Source organism: Saccopteryx bilineata, chromosome 4 (assembly GCF_036850765.1).
Source record: "Saccopteryx bilineata isolate mSacBil1 chromosome 4, mSacBil1_pri_phased_curated, whole genome shotgun sequence".
Classification (NCBI taxonomy): domain Eukaryota; kingdom Metazoa; phylum Chordata; class Mammalia; order Chiroptera; family Emballonuridae; genus Saccopteryx; species Saccopteryx bilineata.
The window spans coordinates 35,818,537-35,845,985 of NC_089493.1; the positions used below are offsets into that span (position 1 = coordinate 35,818,537).

Consider the following 27,449-nt stretch of genomic DNA (forward strand, 5'->3'; position numbering starts at 1 on the left):
CTCTTACGGTGCCGGGCTTCGGAAGCCTGAGCTCCCTCCACGTGTCCTGTCTTCCCAGCAGCCTCCACTGCTGCCTTGGGAGGAAACCTCCTGACAACTCGCGGTCTACGGACTACGACTCCCAGTAGGCACTGCAGCCCTTCTCTCTCCGCCCCATCCACGGGACACGCAGGCGCTTTGGGTTCTGTCAACAAGCTGGGCTAGCGCCGACTAGATGCAGTTCTTTATGGGATTCGTAGTTTTTCTGGCGCTAGTTGGGCCGTCAGTCAAAGGAACAAGAACTACAAGTCTCAGCCGCCCCAGCGTAACGAGTCCAGTCACGTGTCAGGGGGCCGATCGGGCGTGCGTGCCGCCGTTGATCCGGTGCTGCAGTGAGGAGGTGGATCTCGACTGTGTTGTGTGTGTGCGTGCGCGCGTGTGTGTGTGTGCGTGTGTATGTGTGTGTGAGTGAGAGAGCGAGTGAGTGAGTGTGTGTGGGGGGGACCCGCTTGTTGTCGGTGACTTCCCCCTCCCCTCCACCCTTCCCCCTTCCCTGCCGCCGCTGCAGTGGCCGCTCCCTGGGCCGTAGGAAATGAGCGATAACGATGACATCGAGGTGGAGAGCGACGTGAGTCCTGGGGCTTCTTCCTTCCCGTGCGGGTTGTCAGGCGGGGACGCGGCCGGGGCTCTCAGCAGGGCGACTGCGGCAAGGGGCCGGGCAGCCTCCTTGCCCCCCACCCCCCGGGCTGGGACCGCCTCCGTGGCCCTCCTGGCTTGCTCCCCTCTGGGTCCTAGCCCGAGCGTCTTCTGAGACTGGAGGTAGGGAGGAGACATGCGGCCTCTGGGATCCCCACCTCCCCGCGCGGAGGAGGGTGCTACAGCTTTCCGCTCCCACCCTGTCCCGCTCTGGATACGGGGGACAGGGACGGGGTGCGTCCAGGATCCCATTGTCCGGATTCTGAAGAAGGGGCCGGTGCTCAGGACCTGCCCCATCGGTCCGTGATCCCCTCCTCCCTTGACCCGCGGATCCCGAAGGGGTGAGGGTGGACGGAGAGGTGCTGGGAATGCCCTGATGCCCCGAGCTAGGTCCGAGGACAGGAGATAGTGTTCTGATCCCCTGCGGCGTGGGTCGGATCCCGGAAGGAGGGACGGCGTTCGGAACCCCCTTGTCCCGCCACCGGATCCCGTTAGGGGTATTGGGGGTGTGGGGGAAGGAGGGGGGTCGGGCTGACTCCCCACCCGCCGCTTCCTTCACCGCCGGCATTTTCTTATTATTGAATATGAAGTGTAAAAATAACTTCTATATTTTCTATTTTTTTTTTCTCTCTTATTCCAGGAAGAGCAACCGAGGTTTCAATCTGCGGTACGTCTCCTACTCTCCATTTCATTTTCATTTCCGTTCAGTTCTAGTTCTTTTTGGGGTCAGAGAGAAAAAACATCATTCTATCACTTTTAATATTGTAGTAAACTCTCGTGTTAACCGCTAACGTGAGGTGGGGTCTTGTTCTGGGGTTCTAGGTGGGGTGGGAGTTGCAAATCTCATCATTCTAGATTCTCAGGTGAAAAGTTCCAGTGACTGTGGATGAGTGAGAGGAGCTGTATGCAAAGAAATGAATCGTTCTGTGGTTTTCAGATGGGGTAATCTAGCTGTCACTGTATTTGTTGGAAATGATAAATAAGCATTCTGAAGTCAATTGTAGTATTATTTCAGGGCAGAGTGGTCAGAAGCTTTACTTTGAAACAAGTAGGTTCTAAAGCGTATCTACTTAGTTGTGTGAAGCAGAAGCAGCATGCAGTAATCACCTTTAACCAAAAGTCATGTGATTGCTATAGACCTGTAGAACTAGGGTAACATGGTTGTCTAATTCAGAAGTCGAAAATATAGAGGAACCAAAGGTTGAATCTGAAAGTGTCACATACAGCTTATTGTGGTCTGACTATATTTGAGTTGAAGGAGGAGTATAAAGAAAATAGGAAAATTGTTGAAAAAGAGTGGCCTTGCAAAGATAGTTTTGCTACAAGGTGATAGTTGAGACCATACAGTGTTGCCAGATTTTTGATACTGATGTTCTTAGTGATATAGCTGTGACTGTGGATATAGATATAGATATACACTAATCTCATGTCTTTAGATACTGAGACAGTACTGTGGGTATTCCAGAAATAGATTAAAGAAAAAACAAAATAACTCAGAATCAGAGAGGGGGAAGAGAAGTGTCACTGTCTAATACTTAACAGCTAGGAATAGTAGGAAGTATATAGAATGGGTTAAAATATGTAGATTCCTCTGGGGGAGCCAGGCCGTAAGATAGTCAGAAATAAAGAGCAGAGGTGAGTAGTAGGATTACTAGAGAACACACACCTCTTCTGATAAGGCAGCCGCTAAACTCCAGTGGATTGTTATATGGGAATGAGGGCTCAATGTTGTGAGACCATCCTATTTTTAAAGAAAGATTAGAAAACCATATTTTTGATGTTATTTTTCTGATTTTTAAAATGATGTGTAGGACAATCCATTTGTTGAGGGGCTTGTTAGAATTTGTAGGATGTCACTTTGATACTTCTCGTTAAAGAATTTCACTACCATGGATAAAAGCAAGCCCTCCTACTGGTACCTTCATTGGGGCAAGCAAAGATTCTGCTTTGTCCAAGCAGATACGCTTTAAGAAAAGTTTTTTTTTATTGAGAGCAAACATTTCCATAAAATCCAAAGGTGCAGTTGTTCCAGAGGTCTTAAAAATTATCCCTGGCTAATAGTCACTAAAAAATAATTTGTTTTATTTCTCCTTGACGTATTGTTAGATACTTAATGTTTATACATACTTGAAAGTTTGAGTTCCTTCTTTTTCAGTAACTATTATCCTTAGTAGTGTGACTGGGGAGTTTCATATTTGGGACTAGCCTATTTAAAGCATTTCTTTCTCCATGACTCCAGTCATAGAGTCTGTCCCAGGGCTTGGTCCAGATTAGAGGATAGGGATTGGTTAGGCATCCTTTGCAGAGTCATTATTTGAATTGGAATTACTTTGGCTTTTCAGTGAGAGGAAAGTTTTCTTTGTGAAATTTTGGCTTGAATTTTGAAAAGCTTTCTGCTTTTCAAAATACTCATCCACATGGTTGTTGATGTAAAATGCTTTATTAAATTTTTTAAATGTTTCCACTGTCCTAGAATGCTAACCTCGTTGTTTTGTCTAGATATTTTTAGTTGGGTGTGAAGGAGCCTAGGGTTTTTCTTTGATTTGGGGTGGCGGGTAGACAAAGGGAGTGGGTTTGACCTTTTGTTTTTAATTCGGTGTATGTACTTGCTGAGACTTCTAAATAGTAACTGACACAGGATAATCACAAGAGCATGGAGAGAAGTAGCAACAGGCAGATGTGTCAAACAGTTATACATGTAGGGTCAAAGGGACTTCATTATTTTTCTCTAAATACGTCAGTTTAGTTTCTGACATTTAGCTTAGATTATAATACATTTTTTAAAATTGGGTGGGGGGAACTATGCTTAAGCTTTGCCTGGTTCAGAAGAGGATACAAACTGTGAAGAACCACACATTTAGGGCTACAGAAAGTTATTTGAGAAAAGTTCTGCTGTGTCCTTATAATGTCAGTACAATAGCTGTGGCCTTACCGCGTGAGGAATGTGAAATATCTCATAAGAAAAGTTAGGAAGTGAAGCTAACTGTAACAGAAAGTGAAACTGATTTGTTGAATTTTTTTTCTCTGTTGCCTACTGAGGACAGCTGCTTCTTCAGTAACCAGTAAGCTGTGTTGAAGGAAGTAACCTCAAACAACACTGTTATTACTAAATTTAATACGGCTTAGAATCCCACTGATGTTATTTTTAAATTTTGCACTTTAAAATTTCTGGGACAGGTATATTTCATGCAAAGTGATCTTTTAATTTTATGTTTGGGAAATTCCTTTGGAAAGGAACAAAAGCATACTGAAACTGGAGGGTTAGTATGTTGGTCAGAAAACCCAAGGCCTTTTCCAGCTCCCGTCCTTCCTGGCAGCTGAACGTGTTGCAGTGACGGTGCCTGTCAGGAGGTGTGAAACAGGGTGGTGCGGTTTCACCTCTGGCCCTTTCTGGTAGTTCTTTGCTTCTTCAGGAATTGCAAGGTATTCAGAAGGGAGTGAGCTTGCTTGCCTTTGAGACTGGAATGCACTCAGGAAACTACTGTCTGCTTTACCTGGTGTTAGTTGCTTGGTGAAGTGCTGTCCAGTGCATGTGCTCCGTGTCTGCACAGAGTGTTGACATTGATACAGAAATGCCAGGTTTGTTTCATAAATAGGCCGGTTGGTTAGGACAAAGGGTGTTCTAGCATTTGGCTTTTTTCAAGATGACAGTAATGGTGAAATAGTTGATCGAGGAATCCAACTTGGTTTTTTCTGATCAAGGCATTCTTACTTTCTTAACTGGCAATAGTATGATGACATATTTGGATAATAATGTTGAGTTCTTTTAGGCACCAAATTGTCGTTTTTAAAGTTTTGAAAACACATTTATTTATTGGATGTTAGAAATATACAACTGGCTTCAAGCAGGGGAGGTGTTGGGAAGTTGAAATGTATAGCTTCCTATTAAGGGCCCTAGTGAAATCCTCATTCTAGCTGTGCATTACTTCATGTTGCATTTTTCATGTTGATTAAAATGAGTTGCTTAGAAGTTCAGTTTTAGTCTATTCCCTTCCTGTCTACAAGAAGTAATAAATAGATCTTTTCCGAAGAGAATTTGAGCCTGTGTGTTTTCAGTGTTACTGTTTAATAAGAATAGCTTATTGATAATCATAAGCAACACTACTTCCCTCTAAGATACAAACTTTAAAATTCTTAAAGTTAGTAAATGTTTAGTGGGCAATTCTAATTCCCTGTATGCTGAGACTTTTTCTATATTGGAATCAAGAAGACTTCCCTTATAGATGGGGCTAGGTGTGAGGAAGCCTGTAAGAGAAATAGCATTGTTCTGGAGAACCTGTGCGTTCTTTAGTAATGAAGCATTTATTTCCCCATGCTACTCACATACCTAGAACTTGCAGAAAATAAGGCTGATGACTGATGTAATAATGCCTTGGATGAAGGTGCATTCTCTATGCAGTAAGTTGGACGGAAATAAAGAGATCCCCTCAATTTTGAACAGACCTCCTTAGCTTGAATGACCTTCTGCCAGTTTAGCAACTTCTTGGCTAACAAAGTAACTTTTGCTTTCAACATTTAACAACACTTAAGATACACGTGCTTGTTAGTGTCAGAGATGGACAAATTGTAGGTGAAGATTTTTATTCTGGCTGCCAGTATGGAAAGTTTGGTGGAAATAAAACTGAGAGGCTGAATAAAAACCTTGGCAGAAATGTCAAAGCTGGAAGCGATTTGGTGCTGGAGTTCCTGTTGAGCATCTGTGGGCCACTCTTCAGTATCGCTCAGCCTTTTAGTATTCCTGTTAGCCTGGGATGCCCTGAAGGAAGAGTTTTCTGCCCCAAACCACAAATCCAGTGTGCTTGAAGAGCAGCAGCATCCAGCCATTGCTCCTGTAGGATGCAGAGGAAAGGTGTTGGGGGCCTGCTGGGCAGCCCAAGAATGCCTCTGATGTCTCCTAGAATTGGCTTGGTACAACCCATTTTCATAATCAAGTATTTTTCTCAGTACAGGTGAGAGAAAGCTGGTTCATCAGAATTGAGCTTTATTTGTTCAAGACACAATTGTTTGGCCCTCTCTTTTTCTTTTTCTTTTTTTTTTTAATTTTATTTATTGATTTTAGAGAGAGAGAGATTTTTTGTTCTGCCTATTTATTCATTGATTGATTTTGTATGTGTCCTGACTGGGGATTGAACCCACAACTTTGGCATATCAGGACGATGCTCAACCTGACCAGGGCTAGGTCCTCTTTTTACTTAAAAAACAAAAATGAAGAAAAGAAAAAATTAGTTCTAAGTTTGTGAAAGAATCTCAGATGCCTTGCACTGGGATTCTTCACCCTGTTTTTGATTCTCAACTCTGAAACCTTGGCCCTTTCAAAAAAGGTTGCAGCAAGTGAAGACAGTTAAAGCAGTTATGCGCCTGGCAACGGGCCCTCCGCTTGGGTGAATCAGTTGGGGGGCCTGTAGGCTAGCAATGTTAACTGGCTGGGTGGGTCTGTGGCTTGGATATGTTTCCCAAACAGAATTCTCTGCCTAGTGTAAAGGTTTTTTCATATGTTCTTTCAGGACACAAGAGGTAACACTTAGTTCAGAGTTGCCTGGAATTAGGCATGTTAGTTCTGCATATTTTTAACTTGCTCTTTCAAGTGAGGCTTCAGGAGGAGAAAAATACATTATTGCCATTGTCTCTGAGAGCTTTAAAATTGACTCTGGTTAAGTGTAGCAGCTTGAGGGTGGATATGTCAGCAGGGATTGGGCTAAGATTCCACTCTTCTGCTAGTTAAATTGGGCCTGGAACCACCACAGAAATTCCATCCACTACTCTGAGAACAACAGTCCCCAGCCCAGGCTTTTTACCAGGCAGTGGACTGCTGCCTTTCCTTGTTGAGCCAACTTCTCAAACTTGGCTGGCTCCCCCGATAAGAAGCCAAGATTTCTGCTGATGGTCCTCAGCCAAGTTCACTTACAATCCTCTAACTGAGACTTGTCCATTTGAGTCCTTTCAGGGCTCAGTGAATGGGAAGGGGTAGTGCATTGTGGGGATGATTTTGGTGTTAAATGATACTTAGCTCCACCCCTCTAGTGTAGGCCTGAGTGAAACCAAGTTCACTTGATTCTAGCCTTTCGAGATTTGCAGGGCTCTCCCAGAAAGAAAACAGACAATTAGGATTTTATTTGTATCAACAAGAGGGGTTGTGGGTAACTCTGGTGTCACTGCTTCTGTGCACAGCTCTTAAGCTAGGAGGAGGGCCAGGAATCAGGGTGATTTAGTAGACGGGAGTATCTTGGGCTGCTGCTGGAGACCAAAGCTGGGCAATTAATTTTCATGTAAATAAACCAGTTAAGGGGGTAGTAGTGAACACAGGGGAGGCAGATACATTTATAGATGCAGTGTGCCATCTCTCAGCCTTCTATGCTCTATAGGTATAGTCCAGGTCAGAACTGACCTGTGTAGGTGCCTAGAGAAAACAGTACATTAGAAAAGAGCTAGGTACTTAACTATGTTTAATTCCTTCAAGATATTTCATACTGCTATTAGAAGCACCTGCAGTTTTCTTACTCTAATGTTGTATGATACAGTGTGCAACCTGTAGCCTCAGGTTATCTGTCTAAGCTTGACCATTCCCTCAGTTTCCCCATAAATTCCATATGTCACTGAAGTTAGCAAACACTCACTTTATAGTGAATTCAGACCTTCTAAAATTAGGAGGACTTTAGAAGTGCTCTCGGTGTCTGCCCCGAAAGTGAGTGCTGTGCTCTGGAGAAGCAAGGCTGTGATGGGAACCGTGTGTCCAGTTCAGCAGAGCTGTGGGTGAGGGGTGAGGCTGAGAGACCCGGAAGTGACTGAAATCACCACAGCTGCTCCCAGCCTCCTCTGCCTCGGCAATAACTCAGTTTTAGAATTAGACAATAGAATTGCAAGTCTTTTTATTCCTATAATTCTTTTGTCTTTATCAATTTTTGTACATCTTGTCTAGTACAAGGATTCTTATTTAAGCCGAGTTATTCACTCTTGTTGCTTCATTTTTTAAATTCCTGGTCCTTTGGGTAGGTTAAAGCTACTTGAACTTCCCATTTATAGACGTACTCCTTAGGGTAGCTCGGTGCACCTCCATGTGTTATTTTCCATAATTCCCAAAGTGTCGATGTGATGAAGTTCTAGCTTAGGTTGAGGAAGCATTTGTGTTTCGTTTGGGGGAAATGTCCTTTAAGGGGGGCCTGTTGAGGCTCTCTTGCAGTGCTCTCTAATGCTGTCTCTTCTGTCTGAAGCCCAGTGGATTTTGCTTTGGTGGCAGTCTTTGCCCATCTCCAGCTGATCTTGTTCTTCTTTGTGAGACTAAGCAAGACAAGATAAAGACTTTGGTTCGTGGGTACCTGCCACAGGTGCCCAAGGATATTTATTTCACAGTGTGCATGTCAAAAGAGTTGCTGTCTAATAACTACCTTTCATTCACCATCTGTGTGAGGGGAAGCCCTTGGCAAGGTGGCCCCTTGGAACCCCTTTAAAAAGATAGGGTCTCAGAATGTAACTGGTTCTATATTGCCTTTGTCTTAATGATCGCAGATTCATGCATCTGAGTTTTCCAGAGGTTTCAGTTTCTGTTGTATGATTTGGTAAGAAGGTCTTAAACTAGCACCTTTTATGAGCTGGAGACCAGAACAGGCGCACGGTGATGGGCTTCATGTGGCAAGAAGCTCTGCACCAAATACCCTCACTGCTGTCCTGGGCATGGGGACTCACTTACGTGCAGTGGGGGTGTTCACACCTTATGAAGGGGCCCGCTGGAGCTTTCCCCTGGTCAACCTCCCAATCATGGACTGGCGGCTTTTCTGTCATATAAGTTGTGGGGGAAGACTGATTGATGTAAGAGAGTTATTTACACTCTGTCCCCATGAATAACTTTTATTTTACTTATGCATGAGCTGGATGCATCGAGCTACTTTGGATGTTCCTGTCACAAGCCTTGCTCACCCCTTTCTCCCCCTTTAGCAGAGCCTAATTCTGGAGACACCTAACTGCCCACCTTGACAAATCCTTCCCATCCCATTCACCAGGGACTGCGCTGACAGCATATACTTCCGGGCTACATGCCACCCACCCGTACCAAGCAAAGGAATGACTTTGCTGATGTGCTTTTTCTTCCAGGCTGACAAACGGGCTCATCATAATGCACTGGAACGGAAACGCAGGGACCACATCAAAGACAGCTTTCACAGTTTGCGGGACTCGGTCCCATCGCTCCAAGGAGAGAAGGTGAGTTTATTGAGAACGCTGGCCGGCCATCCCCAGCGTGGAACTGGTGGGGCTTAGCAGCACACTCACCTGTCTGGAAAGAAATGGAATCAGGGATATTCAGGTGATAGGTTTCCTTAATTTTTTATTCTTTGGAGATCATCACACACCTTTCCTACCATAGTTTATCCTTAGTAAACAATGTAAGACACAAGTAGGAGTTTCTTTTAACTTAGTTTTACTTGTAATATAGAGAGTAGCCCATAGTAGCAGGAATAACACAAAGGATTCCTGAAGTCAGTGATTCCCTAGACCTCCATAGAATTCTTTATATGAGCCAAAGTTAATACTTATCTTAAATAAAACCTCCCAGGAATGCATGTGAACCTACCTGGATACCAGTGATCTCCCCATTCCAACAGCTGTTATTTCAAAGACATATAAAGAGCATTTTAAACTGTGGGACAAAAAACTTAAGTAAAGATCCATGTTCATATGAAACAGAAGAAAAAAATTACTGATTACCCTGCCCTACCCCCCCACACACACACACACCCTGAAGGCCTTCCTGAGACTTAAAGTTTTCCCTAGAGAGGAAGGCGCCACTGTTTCTACATTTGAAAAAGTTTGAAGCTTTGAGTAAAAAGCCTCTGGGTTAGGGTCACTCCTTGGAATTTGGAGGAGACATCTGTTTGCACAGTTCCGTCCTTGACACAGAGTGTAGCTGGCCGCTCTCTGCTGCAGTTCCGTGGTATACGGGGCAAACTGGGAAGAGGACCTGTATTTTTTCGTTTTTTGTTTTTTGGGTTTGGTGATCCAGTGTTCCAAGAAGCAGCCATTGGAAAAACAGTTGCTTTCAGGTGTGCTTTGAATGGGTCTCCTGATTTAGCCCTGTGGTGGGGGTTCCAGGTTTGTTTGGTTACCCAGTCAAATTTAGAACCATTATGGTTTTACTTTGTGTATACTCCCACTCTGGTAAGTCATATACTTTATACCTTATCTGAGGTGTGGCTTTCTATGTGGCTAAAGCATGAGGTAGGTCTGACCTTTATGAAAACAATAAAACAGACCATGTGAATACCTAGTATTGCAAAACCAGAATTTGCCATGGGTTAGGCCTTCTTAGTATAGACATGGTTTGATGGCCTTAGACCAAGGTTCTTACCTGGAATAACAACATTCCTGGGCGCAACACTATCTAAAGCACCACAGGAAATCTTTATGATGGGGATGGAGACTCACCCTTTTAGTCAAAGTACACACGTGCAAAGGATTATCTTCTGAGTGTGTCTAAACTGTTGACAGTCAGTGCTTATTCATACACCATGGTATCACTGAAATGGCTTTGGTGAGCTGAGTGGACAGGCTCCACCTTCTCTTCTTAAGTATCACATCTGACCAGGAGTAGTGCCAAGGTAGTTCCCAAGATGTGGCCTGGGGACCACCCACATCAGAATCAATACTGAAGCTGCCTCTCTGGGCAGGGCTGGGGATCTCTATTTTTAACCAGCAGTCACACGATTCTTAGGCATCTTAAGCTGGAGAACACTTTGGAAGAAGTGGGTCGTAGGAGCTCAACTATGCTTTTTTTCTTTATCCAGCCTATTTTATGTTGCTGTAACATTCTTCCTTAAGTCCTTGCAATCACACCATCCTAAATCCTGTTGTCTCCTTTCTTTAAGGAAGTTGACAGTCTGAATTGGGTAACCTTACACACTGAATGGTTTGTCATTCATTGTGGTCTATTTGTTTGTTCATTTATTCACTCACTCCATTCAACTAATATTTAATGAGGGTCTGCTACATGCCAGGCACTGTTCAAGATTACAGCAGTGAACAAAACTGGAGCTCTTACTCTGGTGAGTAAAAGATAGAAAATGAACTAATAATTTAAAATATAGATATATTGTCAGATAAGTACTATAGAGAAAGTTGAACAGGGAAGGAAAAGATGCAGTTTTTATTAGGGCAGACGAGAAAACTCTCTGTCAGAGCATCATTTGAGCAAAGATTGGAAGGAAAACCGCACATCTGTTTGGTGATGAGCCTCACAGGCAGAAGGAAGGTGATGCAGTAGCCCAGAGGCAACAACCTGGGAGCGCCCCTGGGCCCAGCCAGGAGAGCAGAGGCCAGAGCAGCTAGACCGGAGTGAGTCAAGGGATGGGCACAGGAGACTAGGTCAGAGAAGTAAGAGACGGGGGGAAGTGGCCATGGGGCCAGGTTCGGTTCAGAGCCCATTGCTGAAGCCCCAGCTAGAGACTTTACAAGTGCACTCTGATCTCAGAATCTTGCCCTGTGTTCGATCCGATCCGATCCATAGATGTCACACTGAGCATGAATAGAGGAGCTGGCTGTTAGCTCTGGGGGAAGCCCAGCCCCTTTCCATCTAAATTCCACAGTCTTCATCACTCCTTGTCTGCCAGCACTGTCTCACAGGTCCGCGGGGACTCTTACGGAACACTTTGGTCTCTCCACTTCCGAGTTCTCACTAAATGTTGCAATTTTTTTTAAAATGTGGTATTTGACCGAAAGGAAGTTGGCTCATTCTTGATTTGGATTGCAGTAATTAAGGTTATGACATGTGAATAATCATGAAATGATTTTATCACCCTGTTTTAGGGATCTTAGACTCTTGAAGGGAAAGTCTCTGGGGTCTCCTCTGTGACTTCTCATTTAGCATCTGGACTATTGACTGCGTTGTGTGCCTGTCACCCAAAAGTCAAGTCATTTCCTGTCACCATATATTTGTCCCTCTTTATTGGGGATTCTTAAGTTTTCTCTTTCTACCACACCGTAGAGATAGGCAATTTAAGGGTGTAGGCGCTTCTCGGCTTATGGTGGGCTTTCATCCTGATAAACCCATTGTAATTTTTCATAACTCAAAAATATGTTTAATACACCTAATCTAGCAAACATATAGGTTAGCCCAGCATACCATAAATGTGCTCAGAACACAATATCCAAAAAAAGCTGGTAACACAGTGCGCTGTGAAGTATCAGTATTTACCCTCAAGAGCGTGTGCCTGACGGAGCTGTGGCTCACTGCCACGACCCGGCCGTGTCACGAGAAAGGGTCTACTGCGTGTCGCCAGCCAGGGAACAGTTGGTGTGGATCGTTCTCACAGCATCACAGTGGAGAAACCCTGAGTCAAGCCATCGTGAGTAGGGGACTGTCTGTACTTCAAAAGAAATTTTGCTTAAATACCTAGTATCTTGTTTTTATGTTGGGAGCTTTCCCTGGGTAAAGCCAGTAATCTTGGCAGTATGTCATACGGAGACTACTACCAAAATACTCCTCTGAATTGGCATATATAGTTAACACTGAAGTGCAGAGAGTTGGGGGTCATTTAAAGTTTATAAGTTCTTCTGAGGCCCCATAGCTTCTCTAAAAAATAGATGGTTACAGTTGGCAGTCCATTTGAGTTTTCCCATCTCCAGTGTTAGCAAGTAGACTCTTGAAAGCTGTTGTTTTTGTCTTACTTTCCATGTAGTTTTTCAGCTGGACATCCCACAGGGATAAATGGGATGAAATAAGAACCATCAGCCAGAGTAAGGGGAATAAGAGAACAACTAGGAAGATACTAACTTTTTTTTTAAAGATTTTATTTATTGATTTTAGAGAGAGAACAGAGAGAGAGAAAGGTGGGGGGAGGAGCAGGAAGCATCTCAACTCATAGTTATTTCTCATATGTCAAGGCTTACCTTGACCAGGCAAGCCTGGGTTTTGAACTGGCAATCTCAGCATTCCAGGTCGACGCTGTCCACTTGCACCATCCCGGGTCAGATTGACATTACTTTTTTTGAACAGAATTATTCTTTGTTTTTAGGGTCCTAGGTTGAGTACTAGGGAGTATTGCCCAAAGGGCTTGCTGGCGCTGAGCTCACCCTGTCTATGTGGAAGGCAGGACCTGATTGCTAGTCCATCACTTTGTCTTTATGTGGGGGTGTAATACTGCCTTTCACCCCATAAGTTAGCCCAGTGCCTGAACAAGAGTGGTTACATCCGATGACACTGTCTCTTAGCATGGTTGGTTTTAGTGGTAGAAGGTTCTGTTTCAACAATGCCATTTGTAGCTATACAGTGGTTTATAGAAATTTCTCATCTTTTAAGTCTCTTGCTAAATGCCTGTTTATCATACTTAATTGCTCCCAGGCAGTTGTGCTCTGGATTTCTCCTTTCTGGATAGAGCTCTATTAAAATACGAGGGAATATGACCTAAAATGAAAATAAAGAGAAACAGGGTTTCTTCTAGCAAGCATTAAGTTCAGAATTCCTTTATTTGGGGTGCGGATGTGAGGGCACTGCCTGTCGCACCTATCACAGAGCCTGGCACATGGTAGGTCCCAGTGGGTAACTGGAATGAGAGCGCCAGAGGAAACGGTAGGTCTGCTCAGCCCCTTAATGAGAACAGCACCAGCCGACGTGGTTGTGCTCACCTGCTTAATTAAGAACCATGTGGGCGCTGCAGGGGTTTAAGAGGTGTAATAGACGGTCCAGTCCTGAGGGTCTTGTTCTCTTGTTGGGAGAGAGGGTTATTCTTAACAATTAATAATAAGATAACATTCTGAGCATCAAATAAGAGGATAAAACACTGAGCTCTAATCTGTTTCATCTCTATTAAAGCCTGGTTTCCTTAAGAGGTAGATGTCGGCCATATTTCTTCCCTCTGGGCCTGGTACACAGTGGAGTACAGAAAGAGTGTTTATTAGCGGAAGGCAGGAAGCCCCCATCCACCTGGCAACACCACCCTGGGAGAGGCTCATCTGGTGGGCTCGTGTTAAGGCAGGCTGTTTCTACAGCATATCTGGCCTGCTGGAGGGATTATCTCCTAAATGAAATGTAAACACAGCCCTAGCCACTTCACTTCATTACTCGTTAAAGTTATTACCTGGCCAGACTCCAAGCTGGGCAATTATTTTCTTCATCTTGAATTATTGTCCATAGTTGCCCAAGTCTCCCATACGCTTTGGGCTCAGCAGCTCTGAATGTACTGATTTATTGAATTCTTTGTAAACTATATTTACCTGCTGCCCATCAAGGTAAGGACTGGCAGTCCACGTTCTCTAAACAAGCACTCAATCCCTGCTCTTTCTCCTTCCCTTACTGTGGAGGGTGCGCACCCTGCACGATGCCCCGGCCTGTGCACACCCCTGGCTCGGGTGCCTTCTTGTGTTTCCCCTGCCAGTCAGCCTCCCCTGCCCGTCTCAGGCCTGTATCAAGAACTTCCTCATTTTAAGAACCCCAGAGTTTTACCCTTCCATTAAAGCAGCCCTTTGCGGAGCCTCTCCTGTGTCTGCCTTCTTTCTGGATGATCTTACCCCTAACTAAAGTGCCTGTCCGTCCTTGTGGAACTCTGCAGTACACGGCAGGGGAGGGCTTACTCCCACAAAGAGGACTAGAGGGCCAGGAATTTCTACCTAATGCCTCTTCCATCTTGAGATCTGGAAGGACAGGACTTGGTTACTAGGCTTTCCCTTTAGCATTTTTTTTTTCCTCTAACAAAATTGAAAAAAACTTTGAGCCACAAAAACATTTTAAATATAACTTAAATACAATTAAAATTTCTAGTTGGCACAGTAAAAAAGTAACAGGTGAAATTCATTTTAATAATGTATTTTATTTGACCTAATATATATAAGTATGATCTCAAGATGCAATCAGTATATTAAAAATTACTGGGATAGTTTACATAATTTGTTTGCACTGTCTTAAAAATCCAGCATGTAGTTTTGCACTTAACAGCACATCTCAATTCAGACTAGTCCCATTTTAAGTGCTTATTAGCCACATGTGGCTAGTTGCTATAGTATATAGTACATTGCAGTTCAAAGATACGCTCTCTGTACCCCACACCGCATTTTAATATGACTGAAATTGGGTGCCATCTTAAAATGGATGTCAAGATACTTGCCTGCTTTTGTTCTCTCCCCAAGCGCTGTTATTAAATCCATGGGTTTATTGATGATGCGTGTGTATTCCTTCCTGGTCTCTTCACATGCGTGCTTTACACAGGTAAAATGTTATGGCTTACTGTTTTCGCATAACATGTTTTACCCCCAAGTGCTAGAGGGTTCATATTTAGTCATTGGGTATCTTTCTGTTGGCCATTTAGTTTGCTTCCAGTAGTTTGTTTCATAAATAATAAAATGTCTTGATGACCCTCTTGGTGCATAGGGCTGTTCCCATAGGATACATTTCTGGAAGTTGGATTGCTGGGTCTAGAGGGTAAGAACGTCTGGTTTCTTGCTTTGTGTTGCCAAAATGCTTCCCAGGAGAATTGTTTTTATGTCTCATTTTATTTCTTTTTCAAGTAAATTAGTCTTTTGGTAGTGTCTTTTGAGAGTGCCAATTTTACCAATACTGGAATTTTTCTTCTTTTGGAAGGGGTGACTCATTTAGTAGTCAAAGGTAGTGATTTTGTATTTTGTTATTGCATGGGAGATTTCATTCTTTCCCACATGTTTATTTACTAGTGGTGTATCCTTTTTGGGTAACTGTATGCTCCTGTTCTTCACAGTTAAAGTTTGATGGGGGAGAGTCACACCTTCATTTCAAATTACCAAGGGCACAAGGAAAAGTAATACAAGGCTTGAAACATGATTTGTGTTGACCCTTCAACAAATGTCTGACTCCTGGCTTTCACTAGCCCCCTTAAAGGTCATAGCTCTGCCTTCCCAGTAATCAACAAAATGGTCCTTCAGTTTGGCAGCAGGACGCCCTTTACCTTAATGTGTGTAAAAACTTGTGCGGGTTTCAGAAAGTAATGATTTTATTTCCTTTAAAATAACTAGTGCAATATAAAACCAGTTGTCAGTGAGTTGGGAGTAGTTCTTTTTTTCATTCCCCAGGATATGGCATTTAAATTTGTAGTCAGTTCTTGCTGTAACACTGTAACACGTGAGGCGGGTGCACCCTGTTCCCAAGCAGAGTTCTCTCAGAGTGGTGTCTCTGGTGGCTAGACTCGCTCTTTTCTGTCCCCTTTTTGCAGTGGGCAAGGATGCAGGGGTGTGAGCAGCTGCAGCAGGAGAAGGGGGAGGGATCTGGTGGGCCCCTGGCCGAACCAGGTCTTCTCCATTGTCCGCTTAGGTCTTCACGCTTCTTAGGGAATGAAGCCACAGCACTACGGGGACAGTCATTTCCCCTCCTGCAGGGCCCTGTCATTTCCCCTGTTCTCTCAAGCTACCTTGCATCTTCAGGCTCTTAATCTGCTGCTTCTCTGCTAGAAGCCTGTTTGGTTTTCACATGCTTTTAAAAGAAAAAGGAAAACAGACTTTCTTCAATGCTATTACTCCATGCTACTTTAAAAAAAATTTTTTTTTCAACCTAATTCTAAAAATTAGTTTTTTATATTTGTTTCAGCTTCAACACACTTCTGCACCCATAATCTGTGCAGAGATGATTTTCCTAAACTTGCATTCCTCCAAGAAAACCACCCTCACCGAGGTCTTCATCAACATCCTTGTGGATAAGGCAGCTGATCTTATAGTCCTTTTCCTCCTGCTCAAACTTCTCTTCATAACCGTACTACCCCTCTAAATATATTGATCTTTTTTTATTCGTTCCACAGTCGCCTCTGTGTTCCCAAAGTATGAGTGTCTTGGAGGTCTGGGTCAAATTCTGACTCTACTATCTAATAGTTATGTGACCTTAGCTAAGTTACTGCTCTTTGCCTCAGTTTCCTCATTTATAAAAGAGAGGAAACAATACATTAGCAGGTGTGTGAGGACGCCTGGCATTTAGAAGTACTTAGTAAGTATTAGCTGTTACTGCCATCATCACCATCGCTGTTTATATTGCATGTGCAACCACGGCTTCGGACAGGATCTGACAGGCTGTGTAGCATCCTTTTGCATGGCTCCCGGGGGAAAGGGAGGCCTGAGGACCACTTGGCATTAACTCACACTGCTGTGCAGGAGGTCCAGGACCTCTTGAGTTCCCTCAGTCGCAGTTCTTCGTATCTCAGGGTTGTGTCCAAACCATTGAAGAGATCTGTTTCTGCTCACAAAGGCAGAATAAGAATTAGTGCCTTCTAATTTTATGTATAAACAAACAGGAAAAATTATGCAGGTCCTTACTGGTTTCCAAAGACAAGAGTCAATCTGTAGACATGTTGACTTAACCATGTTCTCTCTGCTCAGTGACACTCACATGAAGGTTGCCGACTCAGCTCACTGATCCTGTTACAGAAAAAAGAAACTGAAAGCCCAGGGCCACTCCGTAGTCATGCCGTAGAGCCCAGGGCCACTCTGTAGTCATGCCGTAGAGCCCAGGGCCACTCCATAGTCATGCCGTAGAGCCCAGGGCCACTCCATTGTCATGCCATAGAGCCCAGGGCTCTTGCTGGCCTCACAGTGCACCATCCACATTGTATAAACTCATAAAAGCAAGGAAGGTGCCTGCCCACACTTTAATCCTGTGGCTGATCACATGAGCTTACACAGTTTAGAATGTTGGGAGGAGAGAATTTAGGATGAATCTAGCAATTTCTGGCTTCAACCTTTTGCTTTTTCTTCCCTAGACTAGATGTACATGTAAATTTTCAGGAGTTCTGTTTTATGCTTAAAATTTTTTTCTTGTTGGATTTTACTACTTGTGGAATGTCCTGGGAAGAACAAAATAAAGTTAGTTGAACCATTCTTTTGAACTTGCTAAGGAGGTGGGTCACCGCGAGTGGCTTGGGACCCTTCTGTTGGCAGGGAATGGAGGGAGGGCTGTGCATTGCCTTCTGCAGGCCTTGTGCTGGTGTTTACCACTCCAGCCTTCCGTGGGCGATCTCTTGTTCCCAGGGCACTCTGTGTCAGTCAGAAAGAGTTATCAGTCCCTGGCCAGTTAGCTCAGTTGGTTAGAGCAGTGGTCGGCAAACTCATTAATCAATAGAGCTAAATATCAACAGTACAATGATTGAAATTTCTTTTGAGAGCCAAATTTTTTAAACTGAAACTATATAGGTAGGTACATTCCTTATCAAGGTAGCACCCGCAGGTGGTATTTTGTTGGAGAGCCACACTTAAGGGGCCAGAAAGCCGCATGTGGCTCACGAGCCACAGTTTGCCGACCAGGGGGTTAGAGCATTGTCCCAAAACAACAAGGTTGTGGGATCCATCCCAGGTCAGGACACACACGGGAAGCAACTAATGAATGAATGACAGAGTGGAACAACAAACAGATGCTTCTCTAACCCTTCCCCTGTCTCTCCCTCCCTCTCTCTATCTCTCTAAAAAAATCAATCAATCAATAAAAAATAAAGCCCTGGCTGGATAGGAGTTGGTTGCAGCATCATCCGAAGCACAGAGGTTGCTGGTTCGATCCCCGGTCAGGGCACACACAGGAGCAGTTTGATTATTCCTATCTCTCTTTCTCTCTCTTCCTTTCTCCCTTCTCTATGCCTCCCCTATCTCTCCCGCCCTCTCTTAACAAAAAAAGTTATCACCCTGAACATTTGCAAGTGTTGTATTGTTCAGAGATTTTTGCTTTCCCCCCCTTGTCCCAGTTTCAAATGAGTAGTTAAATGAGAGCTAATGTTTTCTGGGAACTATTAACTGAAAAAACTAACCAAATTTAAAGAGTCTGCAGTATAAATATGAATAGCAGTTAGATCAATGATTGGAGTGCATAGAATTTGGAGGGCTAGGTGGGGTCTGAGAGAATTCTAATCAGATAAGAAATTGCCATGGAGAGCCCTAGCCAGAGCACAGAGGTTGCCGGTTTGATCCCCAGCCAGGCTAAATACAGGAACAAGTTGATGTTCCTCTCCCTCTCCCCTCGCTCCTTCCCCCTCTCCTTCCCCCTCCCCCATCTTCTCTCTCTCTCCCCTCCACGCCCACCTTGCTCACTAAAATCAATGAATAAAAATTTAAACAAAGAAATTGTCATGGAGAGAAGTATGATGTTTATAGTCGCAGAACCTGTTAGTGACAGAGCCTGTGTGCATGGTCTCCTGGATTCCTGAGTCTTCCTTGCCACTCTGCCACCTAGCCTACAATACTTATTTTTAATCTTATATCTAGCATCCAGAGAGGCATCCCATCTAATTATGCCCTGCCTTTTTTATTTAACCACCTAATCATTAGACCCCAATAAGTCCCCTTCCGCAGAAACGGGAAATAGCATCTGAGTGGCCTGCAGCCAGAGGTGTAAGCCCCAATTGCTAGGTACTCTCATTCTTCCTACATAAGCTGACTTACCTAACTGAAGAATTACACCTGGCTTGTCTCCACCCTTATGCCCTTACCTGTGCTGTTCTCCTGACCCAGAGTGACCCTCTTCCACTAATTCTAGCTCAGTTAAACCTAGGGTTCACTATTTCCGGTACGTGTGTGTGTGTGTGCATGCATGCACAAAGCCAAGGCAAATGCCTAGCACACAATAGGATTCACCCTAGTCAGAAGCCATCTTTCCTGTGGCCTTCCTAATCTGTTTAATACCTAATTACACCTGTCAGGACTGCTGTGTGATTTGTTTCTGTGTGGATATGCATATCTCCCCAACTAGATATTCAGTAAGCATCTGAGTAAAGGAAGCGTGACTTATATTTTGTTTCCCCACGGTGTCTGCTCAGTACCTCGCACATAATTTTTGCACCAGATAAAAGTGGTTGAATATGAACAGTTTCCTTTTGAGGAAGTTGCCCGAGGGTGCTATAAGCGGAAAGTCGGGACATTCTAGTCCTTGTGGGGGCTGGTGAATAAACCCAGACCTCGCAAACCTCTCTGATCCCCAGCCCAGCCTGAGGTCTATAAGTTGAGATTGTCAGGATTTAATGAAAGTTGGATTTAGTGTTGCTGGCCTGCGTGTAGATGTTTTCTGTCCCCCTTTCCTCCTGCTGTGTTCTGTTTATTTAGGACCCACTGGGATCATAACAGAAAATTGGTCAAGTGCTGCCCTACCCTGAGTAGGAAGTTTTGCTACTTCTCAGGATCCTGGGTGGCATGAATGCCACACTTCAATTATGAGAATACCCTGCCTTGGGTTTCATTCTCTTGGCTTTGTATCATTCTACTAATTCAGCTGGTTGGCTGCCTGACCATGAGTAACTGACCATGTTTGCAACCTGGAGGGACTCTTCCAGGCAAGTGTGATCTCCAGGGGCAGAGTAAGCTGACATCCATTTTACTGGCTTATTAACTCACTCCTCTGACAGGGCAGTGCCTTCACTACCTGTGGCCATGGTATAGGTGTGGTTGCTTCTTGAAATGGCCCAATCTCATGCCCTTCCTGTTTTGACATCAAAGCTCTGACAGCTTTCATGATAGTCCTTTAGCCCGGAAGGCTGACGAAGTGACACAGCAGCATGGCCTAGTTGGAAATACAATAGTTAACAACGATCTGAAGTTTTGGCTGAAACCTAAGGCCTTGATGAAAAACTCTGTGCCCACTGCCCTCCTGAGCCAGCTCCCACTGAGATCTCGTTCTCTTACCTGCTGGAGCAGCTGCATGTACCAGGTCCTTGCAGAGAGTGGGCAGTGTAAGCCCTCAGTTAAGTAGTAGTTTCATGTTTTCAGACATAGCCAGGCTGAAGACTTGAAAGCAGCATAAAGAACAGAAGGGGAGGGGAGGAGTGGAGTACAAGTTCAGAAGACAGACGGACCTGAGTTTAAATCCAGGCTCTACCACTGTCTAGCTGGTGGTTTTGAATAAACCAGTAAACTTCTCTGAGCCTCGGGTTCCTGTGAAGCTACCTCTGAGTGCTGGTGAGGTAAGCTGTTTAAAGCACTTGGTACCTTGACTGGCACGAAGAAGACTCCAGTAGCAAGTACTACTTTGTTTCCTCGGCCCTGTCCCCCCTGCCCTCTGCTTCCCTTCCCCTGTGCTGCTGTTGCAGAAAGACATAGTTTCCTAACTGTTTGGACTAGGTCTTTATTTTGCCCCCTGTGCTTTTTCTCCTATTGCAACAGGCATCCCGGGCCCAAATCCTAGACAAAGCCACAGAGTATATCCAGTATATGCGAAGGAAAAACCACACACACCAGCAAGATATTGATGACCTCAAGCGGCAAAATGCTCTTCTGGAGCAGCAAGGTGAGCACCTGAGCTGATGGGGCAGTTGGCCCTGCTGTGCTCTGGCCAGGTCAGGGCTTTGCACCTGGGCCTGAAGAATCAGAACCAGTTACGGAGTGTGTGCTCACAAGCAGCTGCGGCCCTGCTTCTGAGTAGTTGAGCGTTAGAGCGATCCTGAGGAAGGACCTTAGCCACTAGTGAGGGAGCAGTGGAGTCTGGAGTTGGCCATCTGGAGCTGTTTCTAACCTGAACCCCCCCTTTGGGGCTTAGGTGCTCTGTCTGTAGTAGGAGTCACACCTGGCATCAGGTGTCTCAAAAGAGCTAAGGTCCTTGGATTGGAGTGTTCTATGTAAGTACCAGGAACTCCAGGCGTTCAGGGACAGTGAGCCCTCCCCATTATCAGTGGTAGTCCAATCAGGGCAGCCTGTGGGCCAGGCCCATGCTGTTCTCCAGTGCTCACATGCGCCTTTTCCTACAACCACAGGGGAAAGCGAGAGCTGATCAAGTTCTTTGTTCCTGGGGAATTCACTTCTCTTCCTCCCTCATGGAAGATGCAAGTAAAAAGAAATGCAAGTAACCACCTGGGTTAGAACACCTCAAATAAATAAGATAAAATAAAATAAACGGGCTGACCTTGCAAAGCTCAAAATGAGCTGGACCAAGGGATGGGTAGAGGGAGGCGGCAGAGGGTTGGTTACTGGGCCAAGCAGCCTGCATGTAGGGGCTATGTGTCGAAAGGTCCAGGTATTCTGTGTGGTTTGGTGACTTGCTTCCAAGTGTCCAGCTTGTCTTTCCAAGTGGATCTTGTCCATGAGAGCAAAGCCAAAACTTTTCCTTGGTGGATACATCTTTTGTCATCCTTTCCTGCCATTGTGTGGCCTTCACACCCTTGTGGATCTGGGCGTTGCCAGCTTCTCCTCTGTCCCTGCACTGTTGGGTCCCATAGGGAGCTCATGGTCCTGTCTCTACACTGGGCTTCCAAGGCAGGACGGTGACAGCACAAGCCTTCTCTTTAGGGTTGGGCGGCACTGCAGAGCGGCCGGCCCTGTCCCCTGGCCCAGGTGTGCTGGGAAAGGAGGCGGGAGAGGAAGTGTGCTGGTGGACAGCCAGCAGAAGGGAGTTTTTCCGAGCCACCCTGAGCCTCGGGGGCCAGCAAGTCCTTCGGAAGAACAGGCTGGACCCTGACCTGAGCCTCAGTTACCCCCAGTCTGCAGAAGGCTGTAACCCGCTCGCTTGGTTGCCTTTCAGTCCGTGCACTGGAGAAGGCGAGGTCGAGTGCCCAACTGCAGACCAACTACCCCTCTTCAGACAACAGCCACTACACCAACGCCAAGGGCAGCACCATCTCTGCCTTCGATGGAGGCTCAGACTCCAGCTCCGAGTCGGAGCCCGAAGAGCCCCAAAGCAGGAAGAAACTCCGGATGGAAGCCAGCTAAGCTTCGCGGGGCAGGCCAGCAATAAAAACTGTCATCCTCCTCTCCGTTCATCCTTAGACTCCTCAGAACCATTTAAGAGACTCTGTTTTTTTCCTTTCTCTTTTTTTTTTTTTATTTTTAATTTTATTTTTACGTAGAAGCTCTTGGATAATAGCTCTTATTCTCCTTCCCCATTTCCACTATTTTTTTTAACATTTCCCTTCAGGGATTCCCTGTCCCCACCAGGAATTTTTAAACCAAAACACCCCAACTTGGCAGCTTTTTCTGTGGAGGACAGACGGCCGGCCGGACCTCTGAGCACATGGTGTCCTGACCACCCACCAGCTCCTCCAGACCTGCCTGGCACAGGCCTGGAGGACTCCTGCCCCTCCCAGGCCTCTCCTCCCAGGCCACCCTCGCCTCTTTGATAGACTTTGTGAATCTGTGGACTGATCTACTTTAAGAAGATGACTGGTTTAAGAAGTAATCAGAATTACCCTCTCTTCTTTTTAAGGACGTTTTTTTCTAAAAAGCTATTTATCACTCTTGTTGCAAGACCAGATCCTTGAAGAAGTTTGAGGTATGACAGAAAGTGGGGACAGATTTGCAACACAGAGTCTTTGGCCTGTCTCACTCCTGCTTCTCTCAGCCAGCCTTAGGGAGGCCGTGTGACACTCGTGTGGTGTGTGGGGGGCGTCAGCAGTGGAGTGGTAGCCGCCAGAGGGTGCTAGGGGGTGGGACAAGGAGGGAGGGCTGGGTGGGGTAGAGGTTTTGTATTGAGGGCCAGTGATGATGTTTTGATATTTATTTCCTGCTACTGAAATTTGAATCTGAGTGAATTGTCCCTATTTCTGATGATGTCGGTATTGCAAAGCGACAGATTCATAAAGTAATGATCAAATCTTCTTTTCTTTCCGTGTGTATTTCTAAGAAATAGAGCCAACTGATTTTGTATGTAAATACCAAGAGCAATTTACCTGGTACTAAACCCGCACCCTGTGCGGCCCTTCCCGCCCTCGCCCACTGCTGTCTGGAACCCGTCCCATCGTGTGATCCAGCCCCGGTTCTGGCTGCGGTCCGCAGATCCCAGGGAAGGGTTTTGTGTGTGTAGGCCTCATTTCTTTGTCTTTTTCCTACTCGATTCCTGGCATTTGCTGATTTCTAGTGTATACTCTGTAGTCTCAGTCCGTGTTTGATTCCATTCCATGGAAATAAAAAGTATGTTGTACATACTGCCGAAGAATTGTCTTGCAAGTTAAGGCTTCCCCCTTTACTATAAGACTATAAATAAAAACTTATTTTATCCTTCTTGGTGGTGGTGTCTTCTTGCCCTCGCAAAGGCCAGGATGGTTAAGAGAAGATCCCTGTGGAGAACAGTAGGCCTTTGTGGGAGCCTGAGCGAGGAGCAGAAGCCGTGTGTGTGGCCTTGCGGAGCTGAGAGCAGCCATCAGCCAGAGAAGTTCCTTCTTTGTTCTAAAGGTTCAGCTTAGTCTGGTCAGGGGCCGAGGGTGGAAAATGAGGGTGGCGACTTGGCCCACTGGGTAGAAGCTTTTGAAGTTCCAGCAGGAATGCGGTTATCCAGGGCCACATTTCTAGATCCAGTTCCTGCTGAATAAATGACCTTGGGGATCAATAGCTCAGAGCCATGGGTTTGGGTTTCTCCTGGTGGTGAATGCTTGGTTCAGAGGCACCCAGCCTTCCCGAGGGCCTTGCGGTCTCTGGAGTTTCAGGACGGGTAGAGGAGACAGCAGAGCCAGCCGGGGTCGGGAGGAAAGGAGGCATCACAGCATCCCGTTAACTCTACTCAGACTAGGGGCCAGGACCAGCCCGAACTTGTTTGACCTTGAAAGGAGGAGGATTTATGGCCAGAACACAGCTCAGCTTTGGTTTTCCTGTCTGGCTGATAGGAAATACTGCTGTACCTAGACCAGGGGAGAGAGTGAGGTCAGGTCAGTTCCTTGCTTTGTCACTCTTTAGGACGGCGGTGCTGGGGCAGTAGGATGTCAAATTCATAGTATCTCTTTTTGATTACTGGGAATTGACTGGTGGGTCATGTTTCTACAAGAGGCAGTCTGCAATATGATCAAAGCCCGCCGCCCAAACCCTGATTGCAGTAAGGGAGACAAGGATGTTGGGGGAGCACCATCCTATTTATTAAAGGCACTTCCTTTCAAGACAAAAGAAACAGGAATAAGAAATTGGGATGAGAAGTTGGTGATTTCTGAAGCCCTCAAAGTTAACATGCTTTCCTCTTTTTTTATTGCCCTTCACTGTATCTCTGTGTCTGGTCTTAATTATAAACGCCGTATCACGCACAGTCGGTCAGCCTGGTCAAGCAGCATCAGAGCCAGGCTGCAGCTACTAAGCCATGTGGACGAGACGGGAAGCATGTGAAGCTCGGGGCACCCGCTGGGCGGGGAGCAAAAGAGAAGGAGTGGTGGAGCCCGCGCGGGGATAGGTGCCGTCCCTGAGAGCCAGTTCCTGGTGCAGGTGTATTGGCTGCACAAGGGGTTATGTTTTAGGCTTCTCAAAATTTCGGCAAACCAGTTGGAAGAAAAGAGCCACAACAGACGGCTGATTGACCGGAAAAATCTGAAGCACTTGACCAGCTTGCTGAGCAGACTGGCGCGGGGGCGGGGGGTGGGGGCACCACGGGGGCAGCTGCCTGGAAAGGAAGACGAGGCCGGAGACCAAGCAAGAGGTGGTGCTTTCCGAAGGAGACGGGTGAGAGTCACAGCCACGTCCCTGCTGGCAGGTGTGTCTAAGGGGCCAGTGTCTGTATGCACCTGGGTTTATTCATGGCTTGTTCTCTGGGGGGGGGGGGGGGGGGGGGTCCCACCTCTGTGCTCTGGACAGCCCTGCACAAAGCCAGAGAAGCTGGGGATGTGCTTGGGTGGCTGCAGCAGGTGGCTTCCCCAAGGGTCCTGTTAAAAGCCACCTCTTTCTCTCATGCAGTGGTGAGCTTGATATTTTCCTACCTTTACAATTGCCCCAAGTGAAAGGGTATTTTAAATGGCCCAGCTTTTAAGTTCTTGACATGCTCATCCCACCTGTAGAGGAAGTACGACTTCATCAAAGAATCACTCACAGAGCTGGGTTAGCTGGGAGAGGTTTCAAACAAGACTAAGTGGTAGAATAGAGTCACAACTGCCCGAGTTCAAAATGCTGGCTCTGGCAATAGCTGGGCAGCCTCAGCTGGGCCACTTCTCTTGGCCTCAGTTTCCCCATCTGTAAAATGAGGAATGATAGTACTAACCTCATAAGGCGATTGTGAGGATGAAGTGAAACATGCTTATAATGTGCTTGACCTTGGGACCAAGTGAGCACTCAGGTAGGTGCCAATTGTCATTATCTACACAAAGCATGCGACCAGGCCTGCATCTGGGAGATCCAGCCCAACAGCCTTCTGCGGTGTGCATGAGGGTGGGCTTCTCGGTGCTTGGCAAATGCTTCCCGTGCCTGAGATGTGGCCTGTCCTTACAAGGCGGGGTGCACAGAGAGAGCAAGGGAACCCCAGGACTGTACTGCTGTGTTCTTCAAAACCAAAGAGGCCCCTGTGGCTGCCTTGGTCAGATCTGGTGTCAGCGCGAGCGAGGTTCTGCCACTCCCTCGTTCTGCATTCAGTGGCATCTCTGAATTTGTGACATTTGACATTCTGCCCAGGAAGAATTGCTCAGAAGCCCATGGTGCTGTTACTCAGAGTAGTGCTTGTTGGAAGGATTGTTGGGCTCCAGCACCCTTGACCTAAAGCCGGCTGTGATTCAACAGCCAGAGGCAGTTTAACAAGCTCTCTTGGGGAGTTCTCATGCGCTTAGGTCTGACTCCTAAAAGTAAAATAGCCCAAGCAACAAGAGGAAGGTGTTCTGGAAAGTGAGGCCCTGTTGAGTTGAACTAGCAGAGTGTGGCTGAGGCCAGGCTCTTTCGGCTGCCCTTGGAGAGAGGAGAGGGAAGGGAGGGGCTTGTTGAACAGTCTGTGATAGGTTGCCTTGACGGTCTTCCTTTCCCCTGCGGGGCCTGACCACTTGGCTGGCCGAGGGCCGCCCGGCACCTGCTTTTGAAGCCCACTGCTCCCAAGAGAGGGTGATGTCATGAGGCAACACCCATTTTTATACCGGGCGCCGGCTGTCCTCCGGTCGCCAGGCAAGTGGAGAAGCCAGAGCAAGGCTATCTTCTCAGGCCGACTTCCCAGGCTCCGTTCTGGACAGCCTGCTGGAACATGAAACTGGAACCATTTTTTGTTCAAAATGGTTTCTCTAGCCTGTGGAGGAAACCCAGGTTGGGAGTAGGAGTTTCCCAGCCTGTGCACTGGATGCTCAGTGGGTAAAGGATAGAACAAGGGCCCTTCTGAAGCAGTGCTAGGTCTGAGTGGGCAGAGTGCCCTTCAGTGTCCAGGGTTTAGTAAGGCGTGGGCTAGTGAATACAGCCCCAGGCTTTCCCTGGGATGGAAATAAACAAAAATAGTTTCTAGTTAGTTCCTCAGGTAGAAGATCAACTTGGCCAAACACTCCATTCCTGAGCCAGTGTGGATAAGCAGGCTAACCTGTGAGCAGGACTGGAGCGATGGCATCTGGCAAGCCCCCACTTGAGTTTTGGAAGCTCTCCCAAGAAGCTGTTATCACCTGGCTGTGTAAGGTCATCATTGCTTGTCAGGGTCAGCATGGGGCAAGGAGCCCAAGCAGCTTGCCAATCAGTGCCTGCGTGGTTTAGGTACAGGCTCAGAGCCCACCTGTCCGAATTGGCTCTCGGTGACACTGCCTAGTCTCCTGAGGGTTAACATGAGGACAACAACCACAGAAGGCTGAAGGCGTAAGTATAAAAACCCTCCAACATGTCTGGCACTTAATAAGTACTCAAGTTTAACTGTTTAACTTAATAAGTTTAACAGTTCCTCGGTCTGTCTGCCATCACAGGTCTCAGGCAGTGTTACCATTTGTTTAAGTTTTGTTATGGAGTGAATAAACTCCATCCTTCAGTGCATTAAAATCCTTAAAGGGAAAGTAAATATATGTTGAATACTAAAGGGTGGTAACCAGTAGGCTTTGCTTGATTTCTGAAGGGACTTATGAAAGACTTTGGATCTGTTTGAAAAAAATCTGGACTTGGAAAAAAAAAAAATCTGGACTTGAGAAATAAAATATATACCCTTGCTGGCTGGACCAGAACCTTAGCCGTGACCGCTTACTTTTGCA

At 45.9% G+C, this 27,449-nt stretch overlaps 1 protein-coding gene across 5 annotated transcripts; it reads left to right on the forward strand.

Moving 5' to 3' along the window:
• The first annotated feature begins 330 nt into the window (after window positions 1-330).
• On the forward strand, window positions 331-23,568 carry MAX (MYC associated factor X). Of its 5 annotated transcripts, none has more exons than XM_066275071.1 (5): window positions 331-607; window positions 1,316-1,342; window positions 8,761-8,867; window positions 20,736-20,866; window positions 22,094-23,568. In XM_066275071.1, the coding sequence occupies exons 1-5, from the start codon at window positions 572-574 to the stop codon at window positions 22,279-22,281; spliced, it is 489 nt and encodes a 162-aa protein (XP_066131168.1). In that variant the 5' UTR covers window positions 331-571; the 3' UTR covers window positions 22,282-23,568. The 5 variants fall into 5 exon arrangements, with proteins under 5 accessions (XP_066131168.1, XP_066131169.1, XP_066131170.1 ...); XM_066275072.1 differs by having other exon boundaries at window positions 336-607; window positions 8,761-8,868; window positions 20,743-20,866; XM_066275073.1 differs by lacking the exon at window positions 1,316-1,342 and having other exon boundaries at window positions 336-607.
• Window positions 23,569-27,449: the final 3,881 nt, after the last annotated feature.